Source organism: Dasypus novemcinctus, chromosome 3, assembly GCF_030445035.2.
Source record: "Dasypus novemcinctus isolate mDasNov1 chromosome 3, mDasNov1.1.hap2, whole genome shotgun sequence".
Lineage (NCBI taxonomy): Eukaryota > Metazoa > Chordata > Mammalia > Cingulata > Dasypodidae > Dasypus > Dasypus novemcinctus.
This window is the reverse complement of record NC_080675.1, coordinates 17384386-17403154: the sequence shown is the minus strand read 5'-3', so window position 1 is coordinate 17403154 and position 18769 is coordinate 17384386. Positions and strand designations below refer to the sequence as shown.

The window sequence follows — 18769 nt, the reverse complement described above, 5'->3', positions numbered from 1 at the left end:
AGGCCCACTGACAGGGTACTGAATTCCTGAGATAGTCTGCTCTGTCTATAGTGTCTAGATGTCTCTAGAGCCCTCGGGAGCCCTGCAGTTTGAGACACTGTTTACTGTGGCAGTCACTGAGCTCCTGCTGAGATGTGAATAAGCTGTCAGTGGGCCTTACTTTGGAATATGTGCTCTCCAATGTAACAGACTCATTTATAGTTTCCCTACACATGGCTCTTCTGCCTTTTATTTGAACCTATAAATAGCACTATACTCATTAACTGTGTGTCCCAGAGACTTAAATCTTTGGTCTTTTCATAGGCTGGTTGAGCCCTGAATCTCAGCAGAGATGCAACACCTACTCTCCAGTTCATTGAACTTATCCAGGACAACTAACAGGATGATGATAGACAACACCATCCCCCCCAAAAAACAGCGAGTATCCACAAACTGCAAGCAATACAGTTCCATCCATCTGCCCCATGGGATCTCAGCCCCTCTCAATTAGAAACAGAATGGACATCACCATCCCCAAATTCTCAGACTGAGGAATTGAACAGACAAAAGGCGGGAATGTAACTATGGACTAAAGTAGACTTATTATTATTCTAGCAATGGAAGAATTTATAATATTGATACAAAGGCAGTGGCTGCCAGAGGTTCTGAGGTGACGGAGAGAGAAGAATAGATGTAAAATGGGGCATTTTTGGGACATTGGAATTGTCTTCCATGACATTGCAATGACGGAATACAGTCCATTGTACATTTTGCCAAAACCTATAAAATTGTGTGGGGCAGAGCATAAATTATAGTGTAAACTATAGACCATGGTTAGTAGCTGTGCGTCAATATGTGTTCATCAATTGTAACAAATGTACCACACTAGTCAAAGATGTTGTTAATGGGGAAAAGTGTGGGAGGGGGTGGGGTATATGGGAATCCCCTATATTTTTTATGTAACATTTATGCAATTTAAAGCTTCTTTAAAAATAAAAAAATATATTAAAAAACAAAGCAAAAGAATAGTTTATTACAGAGCAGGGGTTCATTTAGTTACCAGTGCAGAAGGTGCCTCTAAAGAGAACAAGGTTTAAGTTGTGTGTCTTAAAGAATCCTTTAAAGAAATGGAAGGAAGAAAGGGACAAAAGGAGAGGAACAGAAAAGAAAGAAGGGAGAAAAGAGAAGAACAATCTATTTTTCTATAGGAAGGTTTGTTTTTAAGAAATACCAGATAATGCAGTGTATATTATGGTACACTGCTGATACAGGAAATTTTACAAGTCTGTAGGGAAGAGGGGATAGACTTTGGAAGAACATGTATTTTGATATTGGAAATAGCACATTAAGTCACATATGATTCTGTCATTCAGCTTCCCATGGCCATGCTTCCTTCTTATTTCAGCATGATACACCTAAATACGATGATAGAAGATGAGAGAACATTCAATGTTCTCTACGTCTTCAGCTTTCAAACTTGGTTTCTGGAAGGACAGGGGTACCACAAAAAGGCCTGAGATTGCTCTGGGGAGGGGGTGGTGGTGGAATGAGCAGAGCAGGGTTGGGTCCCATCCCAAGTCTAGCAGACTAGCTGGGCTTCATCTGTTTAGTGCACTGGCAATGCTCTCCAGAGGAGGCTTACACCTCCACAGCAAGAAATTCAAAATGGCAGCCAGGTGTACTTGTGCTCTATTCAGGTGTCCATCAAAATAAAGATATCATTTCGTACTTCCTCAAAGTGTCTCGGCCACATTTTCTCACTTATGTTGAAGAAAAGGCAGCTTTCATCTATTACATGCCTTCTGTTGTAATATTCTGCTTAATGGAACAATTTCATCTTAGTCTGGGGGAGGACGGTTGAGTTCAAGAGAGAACATAATTTTATCTGCTTGCTTTTAAGGAGTAGTTTCACAATTTAAAAGTTAAGGGGCACCGGAATTGGCACACCTGCTTGAGATAAGTAAATAACATGATTTGTTTTCTCTTTAAATGAGGGTAAGTTCAGAAATAATAGCATTGACTGATTCCAGCATTTATTTCCATCAGCATACTGGCTAAATATTTTGGAGAAAGAAAAGGATTTTTAAAAGTATAAAACAGAGATACTATATATCTTAGGGAAATAAGTCTTTTTAAATTCTGAGTCATATGAAGCCAATTTTTGTTACCTTCTGAGTTTAAAAAGTACTGTGATTTAAAGCAGTGCAGATGATTTAAAGAACCCTTGTCTCATCCATTTTCAGCTTTTATAGTTAGAATAGCAGTAATTTATTTTTGACCTGTAAACTAGTTATTGCTGTAATGTTCCCTAGTTCAGAAGTTACCTAGAAAATAGTTTAGTCTTTACTATGAGTAATTTCATAATCTCTTTTCAAAGAAAATGAGAAAGGGGTAATAACTCTAAAAATATCAGATTCCAAAAATATCCTTAACTCCAGGAAGAACTCCCAACTTCTATATCCGCGGTAGTAACTGCTGTACAACAATAGCTCACGTGTAGAGTCCAAATCCTCTTTTCCCTTTGGCTTACTTGCCGCATTATGAAATGCTTTCAATCAGCCTGGGACCTCTCTGTAGTTGAGAAAAGTTGCAAATGGAAATTTTGTCCAAGTAGAATAGAGCTCCACCTGCCTGGTCTGTGGAAGGAGAGTCACGATGCCCAAGGCGAGCCCTTGCCAGAATCCTAGGATGACAGATAAATGGAATGAGTCAGGTTTCATACCCTGCAAGTATGAATCACAGACTGTTGGAGTTTGAAGGTCCTTAGAGGTCATTGAGGCCACCCCGCCCCTCATTTTACCAAAGGGACACCCTTGATAAGTTATGACTGTCACATACTCACAAATTATTAATGGTTTGGACTGGAACCCAGGTTCCTACAGCTAGCAGTGTGACTTAGAGCAAGTTACTTAACCTCTCTGTACTTCAGATTTCTCACATATGAAAGGAGGAAGATAATAGCTCCTACCTAGCAAGGTTGGCAAGTTTGAAGTGATTTCATATAAAACTCTCAGCACAGTGCCCAGCTCAGAGTAATCTGCCCCCCCATGTTAAAATATTCTGGCAGGTTTCCTCAGATTATAGACAAGCACCTGCCCAGAAGAAGCACACCTCAGGCTCAAGAACCCGGAGAGGTTCACCACTTTCACAGGATTCATGAACCAGTGGCTGCAGAATGAAGGCAGAAATTTCTCACATTAACGTATTTTTTTTGCTTTTCTCACCACTTGATAGAGCAGAAATAGGGGGTGCAGTTATCAACTTCCTGAAGCAGAAAGTTTAATTTATTCCTTGATTCAGTTGCCGGTCCCCCTTCGGTGTATTAAATCACTGAGCAATCCCATCTTAATTAGAAAATCCTAGACGTGATTCCCCAATTCTCAAGTGACTCCTGCTTGGAAAGCTTTGTATGCGTGCAGGGAACTGTGCTGGGATCCATCCAGGAGGTGAGGCTCAAGAATCCACATTTAAACCAGCTCCCCGAGGCATTCTGATGCCCGTGGTGCAGGTACCACAGCTCCACAGACCCTGCGCAGAGCAGGGGAATCTGGGCCTGTTCCATTCACCAGCAGATCCACTGAGACAGCAGGGCTGGCTTTGTCTCCGGGACCCCCGAGGTATCAGCTAGATTTCGGTGGGAAACTGGAGAGGCCTGACTAGAGAATCTTCCCCAGGAAGATGTGACTTCTGTTGCCTACCACAAGCCAACCCTGTGACCTGACACCAGCTGGTGGGCGTCTGCCCTGAATGGGACCTGTGGTTCTTTCATTGAAATCACTGTGGGCACTGGTCTAACATGCCAACTTTCTGACCCTGTCTGACTTCCTGAAACAGAATCTCTAAGGTTGAAACCCCCAGTTTCAGCACACTCCTCAGGGACTTTTTTTTTTTTAAGATTTATTGTATTAATTTATTTCTTCCCCCTGCCCCCCTCTTTGTTTGTGCTTGCTATCTGCTCTGTGTCTATTTGTCTTTTAAGAGGTACTGGGAACCGAACCAGGGATCCCCATATGGGAGGGAGGTGCCCAAGAGTTTGAGGCACATCTGCTCCCTGCTTGTTTTGTCTCTCATTGTGTTTCCTCATTGTGTCTCCTCATTGTATTATCTCATCGTGTTATCTTGTTGTGTCAGCTCACTGCACCAGCCCATCATGTCAGATCACTGTCTTGCTCATCTTCTTTAGGAGGTACTGGGAACCAACTGCTTGAACCACATCTGCTACCCCTCAGGGATGCAGTCGAGGGCCTCACTGGGCCCCTCCTCAGGTGGCTTTTCCCTGCAGGACTAAGGCTAGGCTGAGTGCCCTGATGATGCATGTGGGAACCCGAGGGCATAATGGTAGACGGTGAAGGACAATCCAGGAAGGCCAGAGAGGGCTAGACGCACATCCCCTTCTTCCTTCTTGGTAATTTTCCAGTGGCATTAGCATGAAGAACCAAACATGCCAAAGAAGAGACATTTGGAACTCAGTTTTTAAAATGAAGGAAGTGCTTTACTTGGTTTCTGTAAGGAAGAGTACGGTGAATGGAAACATGGTGCACTGTGAAATCCCATCAAGACAAAACTCAGGTCTGTTTATTGGTAGAGCTCTATCTTGCAGAACTTAGTAGTCAGTGTTCTAGATGGGAAAGGAGTAACTTTGAAAACTTCTAGAAGGTCTTAAAAAATGACATAGAGTCATCACCTTGTACCTTTGCCTTAGATTTATTAGTGCACAGGGGTACTCAAATGTGAAATACATGGGAATTGTTAATTTCCTACAGAGCATGTCAGCATTTTAATGCATAACCATAGCTTCCACTTGTAGGGTTCAAAAACCTGGTTTGTCAAATGTAAATCCTGACATAGTGTCAACATGAATATTTTCTGATGTTATTATATTGCCCCAGTGGTCATATACTATTCAAACACTTCAACAAAAACAGGTAAGTGTGTGTTTGTGTAAGTTGTCTTCAATTCATACCCTAGAGAGGCAATTAACCATCAATGGAAGCGCCATTCTCAAGAGGTGGCTACAAAGAACTCTAAATATTGCTATCAAAACCTGCACCATAAGGTATATTGACTAGCATGAGAAATGTTTGAAAGAATTCTTCACCAGAGAAATGAGTACTGTACAAGGTATGAGATTGGCTAGACAGATTGCGTGGCGCCCACTGCCCCTGAACGAATGAAGCAGTGAATTCAACTGGCCACCCTAACACCTGATAACTTTGAGGCAGCACTCAAGGCCTAGAACCTTGTTGGTTCTTGTCATCCAGAAATCAATAAGACAAAGGTAGAGAGCCCAGTAGAGAATGGACAAAAGAATTGAATAAGCACCAAAGAGGATACCCAGATGGCTGTGAAATGTGAAAAACTGCTCAACTTAATTAGACGTCAAGGAAATTCAACCTAATACCACTTCTTATCTTGTCTGAAAACAGACAATACTAAGTGTTGTCAGGAATATACAGCAACTCTCAGATGAGGAGAGGGTAAATTGGTACATTCACTTTGCTGAATATATATATATATACACATCCAATATATTCCTAATCCTGTGTACCTAAGAGAAATATATGCCTATATTCACCAAATGACATGTACAAGAATGTTCATTAAAATACTATTCATAATAGCCCCAAACTGAAAACACCCCTAAATATTTATCAATGCTAAAATGCCCTCTTTGTCCGGCCCCACAATGTCCTCAGGTAGTGGCTATCTCTTCATATCAAACAGGTTCAACAACCTGCTTGATTTACAAGTTGAGTCCCATTAAATTCCAAATCCCTCGCAGGCCTCCTCTTGAAGCTCCTTTAAGTTCCTTATATCCAGTTATCAATGAAGAATGGAGGGGGAAACTAGAAGGGGAGGGAAAGTAGAGGGGGGGGACTGCCTGTTGGAAACATTGCATGGCCCAGAGAGGAGATAGTCCATCATCCATTGCCATGTGACAAACCTCCCCAAACTTAGTGGCTTAACTAACAACCATGTACCTTTCTCATAATTCTGTGGATTTTCTGGGCTCCAGCTGGTATTGGCTCCAAGTAACGCATGCAGTTCCACTCAGCTGGGAGCTTGATGGGCCCTGAAATGCCCAGGATGCTTTACTCAATGCCTAGTGCTCCATCTGGTGAGGCTGGAATGGCTGTGCCACCCCAGTCAAGTTGTCACCCTTCCTACATGGCAATCAGGGCTCCAAGAGAAAAAGCTTTGGTCTAAACCTGGAACTGGTGCAGCACCACTAGGCTGAGTGCCCTGATGATGCATGTGGGAACCCCAGGGCATAATGGTAGACTGTGAAGGACAATCTGTTGGTCGAAGCAAGTCTCAAGGCTAGCCAAGATTCAAAGGGGAGGGAAATAGACTTCACCTCCTAATGGCATGTGCTTACCAGGATGGGAGCAATTTGTTGGCAATCATCTTTAGGATCAAGAGGAGAGGAAAGCAGCCTGGATGGAGGTGGGGCACATGGATTCAGGGCAAACCTCTTCCTGCTGTGAAGATCACCTGACATCAGTGCCTCAGTTTCCCCACCTATATAACATGAAAGCTTGAACTGGAAGGCTGTGAAGTCCCTCCCAGCTCTAACAGCTGTAGTTCTGCAATACACAGAAATATGTTGTATGCAGTGAGGCCCCACTGACACTCTAAGTCTTGACTATTGGAACCCCCTGTTCATCTCCCATCCCCCACATTCACCCCAAGAATAATCCATAGAGTCTGTTCTTGACTCCTTTCTCTGTCCCAGTTGAAATTGGAGGGTCTTTAAAAATAGGACCCATCTCGGTTTCATTCCACACAAAGAGGCTTAACATTTCAGAATAAAAAAGGTTGGAAAAAGTATTCACAAGTCAAGCCTTGATTCCTTGGTATATTGAGCAGAAAGAGTCAAGAGGTATGCTTCTTCTGGACAGATGTTTGCCTGCAATGCGAGGAAACCTGCCAGGATATTTTAACTTTTTTTTTTCTCAGTTTAAATGTAATGAAAACTATAAAACATTACAAAAAAAATTAAATTACCCATACTATCACCACCCTGAAATCATCTGATTAATGATTTTGCCTATTTCCCCTTGTGGCAGACATGGTTGGTTCTGGGGTCCATCTCGTCCCCAAGAGAAACCCACAACTCCAGCCAGTCTAAGAGGAAGTCATTCCTCTTGTAGATGATGAGCTTAAGAAGCAGTCATGTGCCTTGGTGTTGACCAATGATATGTGACAGGAATTTTGCCAGGAGTTCCTAGGAAAGGATTCTTTGTTTTTCTGAAGAGATACATAGATTGGAGCACAATGTTTTCTGACTCTGAATGTTGGTGTGTGAGGAGATGATACCCGAAGCAGCTGGCACAATGGAAACTTAGCTGGCATGTTAATGGGGCCAGATTCAGAAAGATGAGATGGACCTGGCTCCCAGCTCAAGTTCTAAAGCCACCAAATTGGCCACCCCTGTAGCTGCACTGTCTCTAGATTTCATGTTCTATGTGATAATACATCCCTTTCACGTTTAAGCCACTTCTATTTATCATTTACTTTTACTTGCAGCCAAAAGCATCCTAACTGCTACAATATATATAGTTACTGAAATATCTTTATAAAGTTTATTCCTTCATTAAACAAATATTTAATGAGGTCATGCCACATACCAGGCTTGATTTATTCTGCAGACACAGTTTGGCTCTGTCTTTCTTCCCACTTAACATTTTCTGCACATTAAGAATTCTCTGTAGAGATAATTTTAATAGCTTCATTTAAATAGCTACTTTCTTAGGCATTTCCAAATTATCTGACATTTAGGTTGCTGAGGATTTTCATTATTAATAGTAAAGTACCAGTGAATGTCAATGCACATAATTGGTTATATTTCTCATAGTTTCTTGGAATATATTTCTAAAAACAAAATTGCAGGATAAAGAGTATGCACATTTTAAAGACATCTGATACATATTCCAAAATTGCTTTTCAGAGAGTTTGTGCCAATTCATATACCCCCAGTGCACTGTTTGAAAGTTACCACTGCATCTGAAGGCATTCTCAGAATACACAATGCTTTTTTTTTCTTCAAATGTTCCTAGAAAAAAATTCTCATTGATGTCTACAGAACAAAGATTGAATTTACTCAACAAATCAATGGCATAAAATGAAAGGACAGATTTTTATAGAATAAGATATTTAAGAGGTGTATTATGTCTGTGGACATTGCTAGAATCCTGATTCATACAAATGATCTGTAAAAAGATTTTTGAGAAATTTGAATGTGGGCTGGGTATTATTTGATGTGAAGGAATTAGCATTAATTTTGTTATAGTGATAATGGCATGATAGTCATGTTGGGAAAAAAGCCCTTGTCAATTACAGATGCATGATTATCGATGGATGAAATGGCATGCTGTCTGGGATTTACTTTAAAATACTCCAGAGAAAAAAAAGGGGAGGGGGATGGAATAGGAGAAACTCGACTGGCAAATGTTGACAATTGCTGAAGCTAGATGATAAGGGCATGAGGGCTCTTTATACTATTCTCTCTACTTTAGTGTATGTTTGAAAAATGTAATACAAAGTTTTAAAATGTTTTACCTTTATTAAATTTTTCAAAAGACTACATAGTTCACAGCATAGACATAAAAGGGTGGGGGACTGCAAACTGGCTCTCCTCTCAGTCTCATGGAAGGGCTGTATTGGGGTTGACCAGGACCCTGGCAGTCCCTGGGGCTTCATCGCTAGTGCTGAGGAACTAGGGAGCCCAGTGTGGTCCCAGGAGCTTCCCTAGGGGTTATGGTCACATTAACATAGGTGTGAAATGGTTCAAAGGAACTAGACAAAAGTAGATTGCCAGGGCAGTTTCATTGGCCTCCAAACCAACCTCATGTGCCCTGGTCCTTGATCAGGGTATATGGGAACCTCTTATATTTTTTATTGTAAGATTTTGTGTGATTTATATCTTTAAAAAAAAGAAAGAAAGAAAGAATCTGGGCATGGGGAGCATTTGTGTGAAAAAAACTAGAAAAAGGATAGGAGGTTATGATAACAGGGTTGGACTTCTGATGACTGATGTGAGAGGGATATTCTAGTTAAAACCTAGCAGTGGTGTGTAACTCCAAGAAATTTGAGCTTGACAGACCGGCAGATGAAAATTCAAATTTTTGCTGTTACTTTCTAATATGCCATTTTCTCAGATTAATAAGGTTTTCTGAACCTCAAAAAAAAAAACATACATGGATCACACAAAATATTACATTAAAAAATATAAGAGGGAAACGGACTTTGGCCCAGTGGTTAGGTCGTCCGTCTACCACATGGGAGGTCCGCGGTTCAAGCCCCGGGCCTCCTTGACCCGTGTGGAGCTGGCCCATGCGCAGTGCTGATGCGCGCAAGGAGTGCCGTGCCACGCAGGGGTGTCCCCCGCGTAGGGGAGCCCCACGCGCAAGGAGTGCGCCCGTGAGGAGAGCCGCCCAGCGCGAAGGAAGGAGCAGCCTGTCGAGGAATGGCGCCACCCACACTTCCTGTGCCGCTGACGACAACAGAAGCGGACAGAGAAACAAGACGCAGCAAAAAGACACAGAAAACAGACAACCGGAGGAGGAGAGGGGAATTAAATAAATAAAAATAAATCTTTAAAAAAAATAAATAAATAAGAGGTTCCCATATACCCTACTCCCCACACCCCCCACTCTTCCCACATCAACTTCTTCATTAGTGTGGTACGTTCATTGCATTTGATGGATACATTTTGGAGCACTGCTACACAGCATGGATTATAGTTTATGTTGTAGTTGACACTCTCTCCCAGTCCATTCAGTGGGTTATGGCAAGATATATAGTGTCCTGCATCTGTCCCTGTAATATCATTGAGGACAATTCCAAGTCCCAAAAATGCCCCAATATCACACCTTTTTCCCTCTCCCTGCTTTCAGCAACTCCCGTGGCCACTGTCTCCTCATCAATGATATAATTTCTTCCATTGCTAAAGTCACAATATTTCTATAGTCGAATATCATTAATTCCACTCTAGTATTTATTTGGGGTAGAAGCTTAAGTTACCAAGCCATAAAGCATGAGTCTATTGCCAAATGTTGATACAAGATGGCAACCCTCTATGAGGGTTCAGTCTTCCTAGTTCTCTTAAGGCTCTGTGGTCCCAGCTTCTTCCAATCTTAGCTGCAGGCTGGGATAAGTCTCATCTCTCTCCCAGGACTTGTTTCTCTCCAGACTCAGCTGCTCTGCTTGCTCCACAAGGCCAGCTGTAAACTATCAGGCAAACTGCTCATCTCTCTTCCCAGCGCCTCTGCCATGTCTAATGGAGCCTTCTCTCTTTCCTCATGGATCTGCTTCTCTGTATAGTTACTTCCTAGGGCTCCCATGTTAAACCTCCAAACTCTGTCCTCTGCCATATCTTTTCTCTGTGAGTCCCTGCCTGCTTGGTGGCATCCTACAGACTTGGCCCAATCAAAGCCCTAATCATAATTTAATCACACCACAGGAACAGACCAGTTTACAAAAATAATCAGTGGTGTTTTTTTTGGAATTCATCAATAATATCAAACTGCCACACTGGGACCTAACAGAGTTTTGGGGTTTTTTGGTTTTTAGGAGGTACCAGGGATTGAATCCAGGACCTTGTCAGGCACTCAACCACTGAGCTATAACCACTCCCCAGTGAGAGTTGTTTTTTTCGTTTGTTTGTTTAGGAGGTACCGGGAAGCAGACCTGAGACCTTGTGCATGGGAAGCAGGCACTCAACCGCTTGAGCTACAACCATTCCCCATAACAGGGTTTTTAATTAACTATGTCATTTGTTGGAAGAAACACATACATTCGGAAACATGTATTTTATTATGTGAATACTATAAAGTTTCAGCTTCTGATGCCAGTCGTCCTCTGAATTTGGTACCAGATTGGCAACCACTGAGGTCTGTGTGTCTTTACCCATGGGCTTATAGACAGTTGGTTAATTTCCTTCCCTCATTTCCACTTAGGACTTGTATGCCCATCGTGGCTCACACTCAGTGAGCATGGTCAGGTGGAAAGAGTGCAGGCCTGGGAGAGAAGACAAATCTAGGTTCTAATTCCAAGCCATTATTTCCAGCCTAATGCCTTTGGGCAAATTACATAGGCTCTGTAGGCTTTTCTCTTCCATCAAATGGAATTCATCCTGAATATCCACCTCCCGGCAGGGTTGTGGGGATCCCTGAAAAGCAAGCACTGCCAGAGCTTACAGGCCTGTGCTCTGTAAGACCCTGACTCGTATTTTTCCTGATCAAGGCACCCTTAATACTCAGTATTATGGGGCTCAGAAGAAGAGGGACCTTCCACGAAAATGCCTGCCTTATTAGCTTCCGCACTGGTAAGCTTCGTGCCTCTAAATGCCCACACTGGCATGAACCTAAGTGCCATTTTCTGTTATGTCTGCTGATTGACAGTATGGCAGGGATCACTCACACTTGGTAGGTCATCAAAAGTCACAGATTCCCTCTTCTTTAATATAGCTGAGTGTTTTAAAACCAAGGAAACAAGACAGAATCTAGAAATTTTAAATCCCTGGAACATGTCAGAAAATCACAAGTCCCCCACTGGGAAAATCAGTGTCCCCACGTTGTAAGCCAGGCTTCAGCAACGTCCCTTTATGTGCTCGAGTCACTTATCCCGGGCGGAGGCTGCCTTTGGGACCTTGGAACCTGGATAGCTCCACCATGCCTTTGTCTTGGCCTCACTCACCCTGGCTTGTTTTATCCTGGCTTTCTGGCTTTATCAGTCTCACCCTGGATGCTGGTCAACTTGAGGTTGACAGTCTTGCCCAGGTCACCTTTGTTTGCCCCAAATACCTAGTACAGAGCCTTGAACTTAATAGGTGCTCAATAAATGATTATTAGTTCCTTGTGTCTGCGAGCTACTCAACAACTCCTGTTAAACTACCTCTAGGACAGGAAAGGGAGATTTTGGAAAGCATTTCCCCACTGGAAATTTATGTTACACGAGAAAGTTCTCTTCTGCTTGCTTGCTGGTAAGTCCCCCTCTACACAACACATACCTCTAATTATTTCTGGATCTTCTACATTTTGATTGACTTTCTCCAGTTTCTGGAATACTCTCAGATCAATAAATGGTCCAGATAAACATTTCCCCCTTTTTCTGAGTGTGGCCTCAGTTCCCTGTTTTCAATGAACAGAGGGCAATACTTAGATGCTTTGTAGTATCTTGGTTTCCAGATCATTCCTGGATTTGGGAGCTGAGGAATAAGCTGTTTGCACCAGGCAGTGTCTGTGGGGAAGCCCAGGGCTTGCTCATCTTTCCTCTTTGCTGGAAGAGCCCCTGCCCCCACCCCCACCCCCACCTCCAGAGCTGCCTAGAAGCAGGCATGTGCTTGGATAGGTTTTAAAAATTTTATTGAAGTGTGATATGCGTCTGTAAAATTGCATAAAAGTACAGCTCACTGAATCTTCACAAAGTGAGCACATCCCTGTAACCAGCACCTTAATCACAAACAACGGCTCCCCAGAAGCATCTCTTCCATCCCCTTCCAGTCACCAGCCCCTCAAGGGAAACCCTCTCCTCACTTCTAACAGCATAGATTAGCTTTGTCTGTTTTGTACCATTTATCAATGAAATTGTACAGTACGATCCTGCACCTGGCTGCTCTTGTTCCGCGCCATGTTTGCGAGAGCCATCCATGTTATTGCACCAAGCTTTAGGTCCTTCCTTCTCGTTGCTCTGTAATATCCCATCGTGAGACTGTTCCACAGTGTGTCCATTCTGTCAGTGGTCACTTGAGTGATTCCCAGTGTGGGGCTGTTATGAAAAGCCCTGCCACGAATGTTCTGGCACATATATTTTGCCGGGTGATAGGGCATATGTGTGTTTAGTTAAACCAGTTTCCAAAATGGTTGTAGCAGTTTTACAATGCCACCAGCAGTGTGTGAAGGCCCTGGTTAGGAGTTGGATTTTAAAATCTTTTTCAGCTAGGAGCACCCTGCAGAGGAGCTAGTTGCTGAGAACAGAGTCCTGGTCTCTTTTTTACTCTGATCTGCTCTTCCATCGGTGGCTAGACTTGACGTGCCTAAGGAAGGAAAACAATAGCAATTTGTAACCCCATGTAAGCTCCCTGGACCCAAAATACAGGCGCCCTCTTTCTCAGTCACAGTGTGACTGTTCAAGTGTGAAATGTTCAAGCTGATATTACGAAAGAAGTGTAAGTGGCTTCTCCCTTCTCAGATTTCTTAGGGCACAGTCTCATCACTTAGATCAGCCAGGGCTCGAATGCTGGGAGAAAGAAGAACATCTGATTGGTCCAGCTTGGGTCACCTTCCTACTGCTTGGCAGCAAGACAGCAGGACGTCTTGATTGACATCCCCACTAAGACTGACTCCAGGGAAGCAGATGTGGCTCAAGTGATAGAGCTTCCGCCTACCATATGAGAGGACCTGGGTTCTATCCCTGGGGCCTCCTGGTGAAAAAAAAGAAGAGAAAGCATGCCTGCACGCCGAGCCAGTGCCCACACAAGTGCTGGCGTGGTGAGCACAAGTGCCCATGTGGTGAGTCAGTGCCTGCACGAGTGCCCACATGGTAAGTCAGTGCCCACATGAGTACCCACGTGGTGAGCCAGTGCCCACACAAGTGAGTCACACAGAAAGTTGATGATGCATCAAAAGACAGACAAGGGCAGAGTCAAGGTGAAGTGTAGCAGAAACCAAGAACTGAGGTGGTGCAATTGGCAGGGAACCTCCAGGTTCATCAGGGATCTCCAGGATCAACTGATGAGTCCTAGAGGAGAGAAAATGAGAAGAGAAGACAACACAGACAGCAAAAACAGCAGGGTGGGAGGAGGGGAAGGGGGAGATAGATAGATAGGTAGGTAGATCTTAAAAAAAAAAAAAAAAAAGACTGACTCCCGTGGAGGGGAGATGATTCCCCCAGGGAAAATGGGTGCCAGGCAAAAAAAACCAGCACATGCTCATGACAGCTCTTTGTTACATGTGAACTTGCCTTGTTCTCATGTGAGATCATGTGTGTCAGACCTGTGTCTCCCAACAAGACTTGGGTGAACAAACTGATGGAATAGAGTTTGTAATCCCTTCTACACCCTGGACCTGGCGTGCAGTTGATGGTCAAGAAGGGTTTGTGGGAAAAAGTGTGGAATCAAAAAGTTTGAGGACTAGACAGAACCTCAGGCTCAGATCACTGGGCCCATCCCCCAAATCAATGACCACAAGTCTAGCCTCTGCTTCAACACCTCCAGCATCCAGAGGAGCTTCCTGCCCTTCTGGAATGAGTGGCAGAGGTTTCAGGTGACCAATGGCAGGATGACCAGGAGGAGCACAAACATTTTTACTGGCAAGAATGTAGGAGACACATGTCCTCATCCCAGGATGCAGCTTCTTGACTTTGAGGACAAGATACCTAACCTTGAGGCCTCTGCATCTTCTAGCCTTACCACTTTGGGGCCAAGAGCTTCACCTGTCATTTTTCTCTCTTCTTAGTGGGGAAACATTTGCAAGCTTTCCTGGTTCCAGGAATTCCTGGAGTCAGTGGAGGTGACCCCAACTTCCTTAGGTAAGCTAACTTCATTAGATAATCAGTTAACTCTCACCTTGATTACTCCCCAATGTTCTTTTGGATTGGGTAGAAAAAGACATTGCTTTCAGCTCAGTCAATAAACTCTATACACTTTTCCTTAATTCTCCACCACTTCAACCACATTTTTTCACTTTGAGCATGGGAATAAGAAGTAAAGATACTAACAAGAGAAAACACAGCAAGGACAAGGTATTTCTTTACATAAGAAAAAGATGCAACAAATAAGAACTTACACTGCCAAGAGGAGCTGGGGGATTTTAATGTTGAAAGTAAGAGTTCCCCAAGAAGAGATGATGATCTGATTTTCTCTCTATCTGTAAGGTCCAAAACTGTAACTCTCAATGGATTTCTTTCTCAGGGCCTGACTTTCATTCCCTGTTCTTTGTTACTTCCTTACAAAATCATCCTGTTTATCCCACACCCCATCCAGCTAAAGAGTTAACTCCGTATCTTCATCCAGTTTCTTGAGTATATGCTGTTAGTTTCCTATCCTGTTGCTTATATGCTGAGAAAGGAAAATTTGAATTTAATTGGAAGACTAGGTTGTTTGAAGAGTGTACCCCAGAAAAACATGTTCTTACATCGAATCCATTCATCAACCTTTAGATGAAGCTACTTCAGTTAAGGTGTGGCCCGGCCCAATCAGGAAGAGTCTTAATCCTAATACTGTAGTGCTTTATAAGAGAATGAAATTCAAACAGAGAAAAAGCCACAGAGGAACAGCCAGAAGCTGAACATTAATGGAACCCAGAAGAAAAGGGAGAAGCCAAAAGATCCTGCCATGTGCCTTGCCATGTGATAAGCTAAAGACCAAGGATTACCAGCAGCCAACCCTAGGACACCACAGTCTTCGGGAAGAAAGTAGCGGTCACCTTGCCGACACCTTGATTTGGACTTTTTCCCAGTTTCAAATTGTGAGTGAATAAATACATGCTGTTTAACCTGACCTGTTCCATGCTTTTTGCTTGAGCAACCTAGGAAACTAAAATACACAGCTAGGTGTTTGTAGAAAGTAGTCGACTCAACCTTAGGAGACCAGGAGCTTGTAATCCCAGAAGTCCACATACCACCAAGTCTGACCAGGTGCACTGGGAGACTGGCATTGGCTGAACTGTGGCAATAAGGAAAAGTACTGGTTTGAGGACAAGTGGGAAAGAAGATAGTTGGTAGTCCTTGAGATCTCAGCTTTGGGGCCAAAATTAAGAAACTGAACTTGAAAATAAGGAAGTTTGATTTGAATGAGAAACTGAACCCAGGGAGGTATGCTCAGTGCTGTTTTTTTATGTTTACTTTTTAACGATGCTTGTATTCCGAGACTTTGAGGCCCATCAGCACAAACAAATTAGCTTTCTCTTATTTACTGAATTATTTGCTTTGAAGAAGGCCACATGACTGAGTGGCCACATGACTCCCTTAGTGAGAAACCCTTGCTATTTCTTATTTTTGTTGGTGACAGCCATTGTCCTACAACTGGGATTCTTAGTAACACAACTGTGTACATGGGTCAAAAGGTCAAGAAGGTGGAAATTGTGAACAATAAAAGGCACAGGCCAGAGAAAGATTTTATATTTTATCAAAATTGAATGTCCAACACATTAGTTTCTGCTCCAAAAGCATGAGGTATGCGTTTGAACAATTTTGTGTAAAAGATGGGTAGATCTTGGGCAAATTTCTCCTTTCTGCATATGCCGGCATTTGCTATTTATCAACGTGGATCATCCCTCCCAGCACCCCATCCCCACACACCCTTCTCCTTGCCTGCCTAACTCTTTAGCTTAGCATTTCCTGAACTCCAATTCTGGGGTGAGTTCCCCTCTCTGAAACTCCCACAAGACCTTGTACCTCCTCCAGAACAACAGCTATCATCCAGTATGGTAGTCACCTCACTGGACTAGAGTTCCATGAGGGCAGGGGCCACATCTGTCTAGTCCACAGTTAGCCCAGTTCCTGGAATGGCATTCAGTCAGTGTTTGTGGAATCGGTGAATTCTGCTAACCCTTTAGAAACTTTTCTTTGTATGACCCTTGCTTATCTCTCTGAATGAGATCTTTCAAGTATGGTTGTTTAGGTTGTGTACTGTATAAGGACAGCTAGCTGAATCCCCCATACCTCTGGAAAAAAAAAATGTGGGAATTCTTCCCTTCATTCATAGAAAGGTTATGAGACTGTTTCTCTGGGTCCTGCCCTCAAGGCTGAGACCCTGACCCCATTCACAGCAGGATCTCCCTCACGCCTCTCTCTCCTCTGATTTTTATCTCCTGCAGGGTTTGGGATGACAACTCCAGCGACAGTGGGAGGAAAAATCTTTCTGATCTTTTACGGCCTCGTCGGGTGCGCCAGCACCCTCTTGTTCTTCAACCTCTTCCTGGAGCGCCTGATCACAGTCATCGCCTACCTCATGAAATCGTGCCGCCAGCGGCAGCTCCGGAGACGAGGGGCCCTGACCCAGAAGAGCCTGAAGGACCTGGGGAAGTCTGAGGAGGATAGCTTGGCCGGCTGGAAGCCCTCCGTGCACTGCGTCATGCTGATCCTGTGCGTGGCCTCGCTCCTCATCTCCTGCTGCGCGTCTGCCATGTACACCCCCATCGAAGGGTGGAGCTACTTCGACTCGCTCTACTTCTGTTTTGTGGCTTTCAGCACCATTGGCTTTGGGGACCTCGTCAGCAGCCAGAATGCCCACTATGAGAGCCAAGGCCTCTACCGCTTTGCCAACTTTGTCTTCATCCTCATGGGTGTCTGCTGCATCTACTCTTTGTTCAATGTCATCTCCATCCTCATCAAACAGTCTGTCAACTGGATCCTGAGGAAAATCGATGGTGGGTGTTGCCAACAATGCCAAAGAAGAAGACTCTTCCAGTCACGGAGGAACGTGGTGATGCCTGGCAATGACCGGAATCGGTGCAACATCTCCATAGAGACAGAAGGGGTGATGGAGAGTGACACAGACGGGCGGCGTCTCTCAGGAGAGATGATCTCCATGAAGGACTTCTTGGCAGCCAACAAGTTCTCCCTGGCCATCCTCCAGAAGCAGCTGTCTGAAACAGCCAATGGCTACCCCCACCAGACCAGCACGCTGTCTCGGGACAATGAATTCTCAGGGGGGGTAGGAGCCTTTGCAATAATGAACAACAGGTTGGCAGAGACAAGTGGGGACAGGTAGAAGCAAGGTGTGGGCCCTGGGCATGGCGGCCTGGGGGAGAGCAGAGAATGAGAAGTCATCCAAAGGACCAGCTCAGCTCTGCCTCTTGGTTTGGTTCATTCGGGGAGTGGCTTCTTTTAGCCTCCTCAAGCCCAACTTTAGAAATCAATCTACCAAACAGCCACCTCCCAGGGCTTGGGTGAACATAAAGCCTCAATGCCTTTCTTCTTATCTTTATTCTTTACGTCTAAATTCGATCTTTTTAAAATGAACCACAAAAGCAGCCTGGAATTGCGTTATTTCTGTACTCATCTTGCTCTCATCTTAATCATCTAGAGTTAACTGCCAGTGGGAGGTTGGTTTTCAAAAGCCTTGATTTCCTGCAGCTCTGTTCTTGAGTTGGAAACAAAAATCCTGAAGATCGTAAATTTTTCCCTGGAACCCCAAATGGCTGACCTCACTGCCTCACCCTACCCCTTCGATAAAGAAGAAGGAAATGTCCTAGAATGAATTTGAGCTTCCTTTTTGATGAGTCTCCGTCAGAGCAGATTAGTCGATCGTGCCATGGACAGGGAAACATCTGCACTACTGTCTTATACCTGCTTCTTTCATTTTTGTTTTTCCCTTCTTTTCATTTTAAGATCTTAATACTTGGCCAAGGTGTTACCCTCTTTAGGTTACAGCTATCTGTGGGAGACCAGTGTGGTAAGAAAACAAAACTCAGCTTCAGGTCTTCAAACTGCAGCAGGGTGGAGGGTGGAGGACACTCAATTTTGTAACTGACAAACACAACTTAATATTTTCCCATTTAATGATCACATGGACTGTTTTGCTTCCCCAGGGCTTGCGGCCCATGAGAAGATAACGGCTTAGTATTTATTAGAACTGATCAGTTAATAAATCCTCATTTTATTAATAAGATTACATGAGTGCTCATTATGGACAGTGGAGGGACGCACCTACTTAAAGTGCTTAATTAATGAATTAAGGCATTTTTTGTGCTCACAAGAAAAGGCAATTAGCATAAAGGCCTTTAGGAATATGGAGAATCATCTTGGAGTCTTGGATAGAGAAGCATCCTAAAATATGCCTTCT

The 18769-nt window shown here is 43.6% G+C and overlaps 1 protein-coding gene across 1 annotated transcript in view; it reads left to right on the top strand.

Annotated features, from left to right (window-relative positions):
• The window catches only part of KCNK13 (potassium two pore domain channel subfamily K member 13), a 117855-nt gene extending 99260 nt beyond the window's left edge, over window positions 1–18595 (top strand). The window contains exon 2 of the mRNA XM_004476058.3: window positions 16800–18595. Coding sequence (XP_004476115.2) covers window positions 16800–17695 — 896 coding nt within the window. The 3' untranslated portion in view covers window positions 17696–18595. The remainder of the gene's footprint in view (window positions 1–16799) is intronic.
• The last annotated feature ends 174 nt before the right edge of the window (window positions 18596–18769 follow it).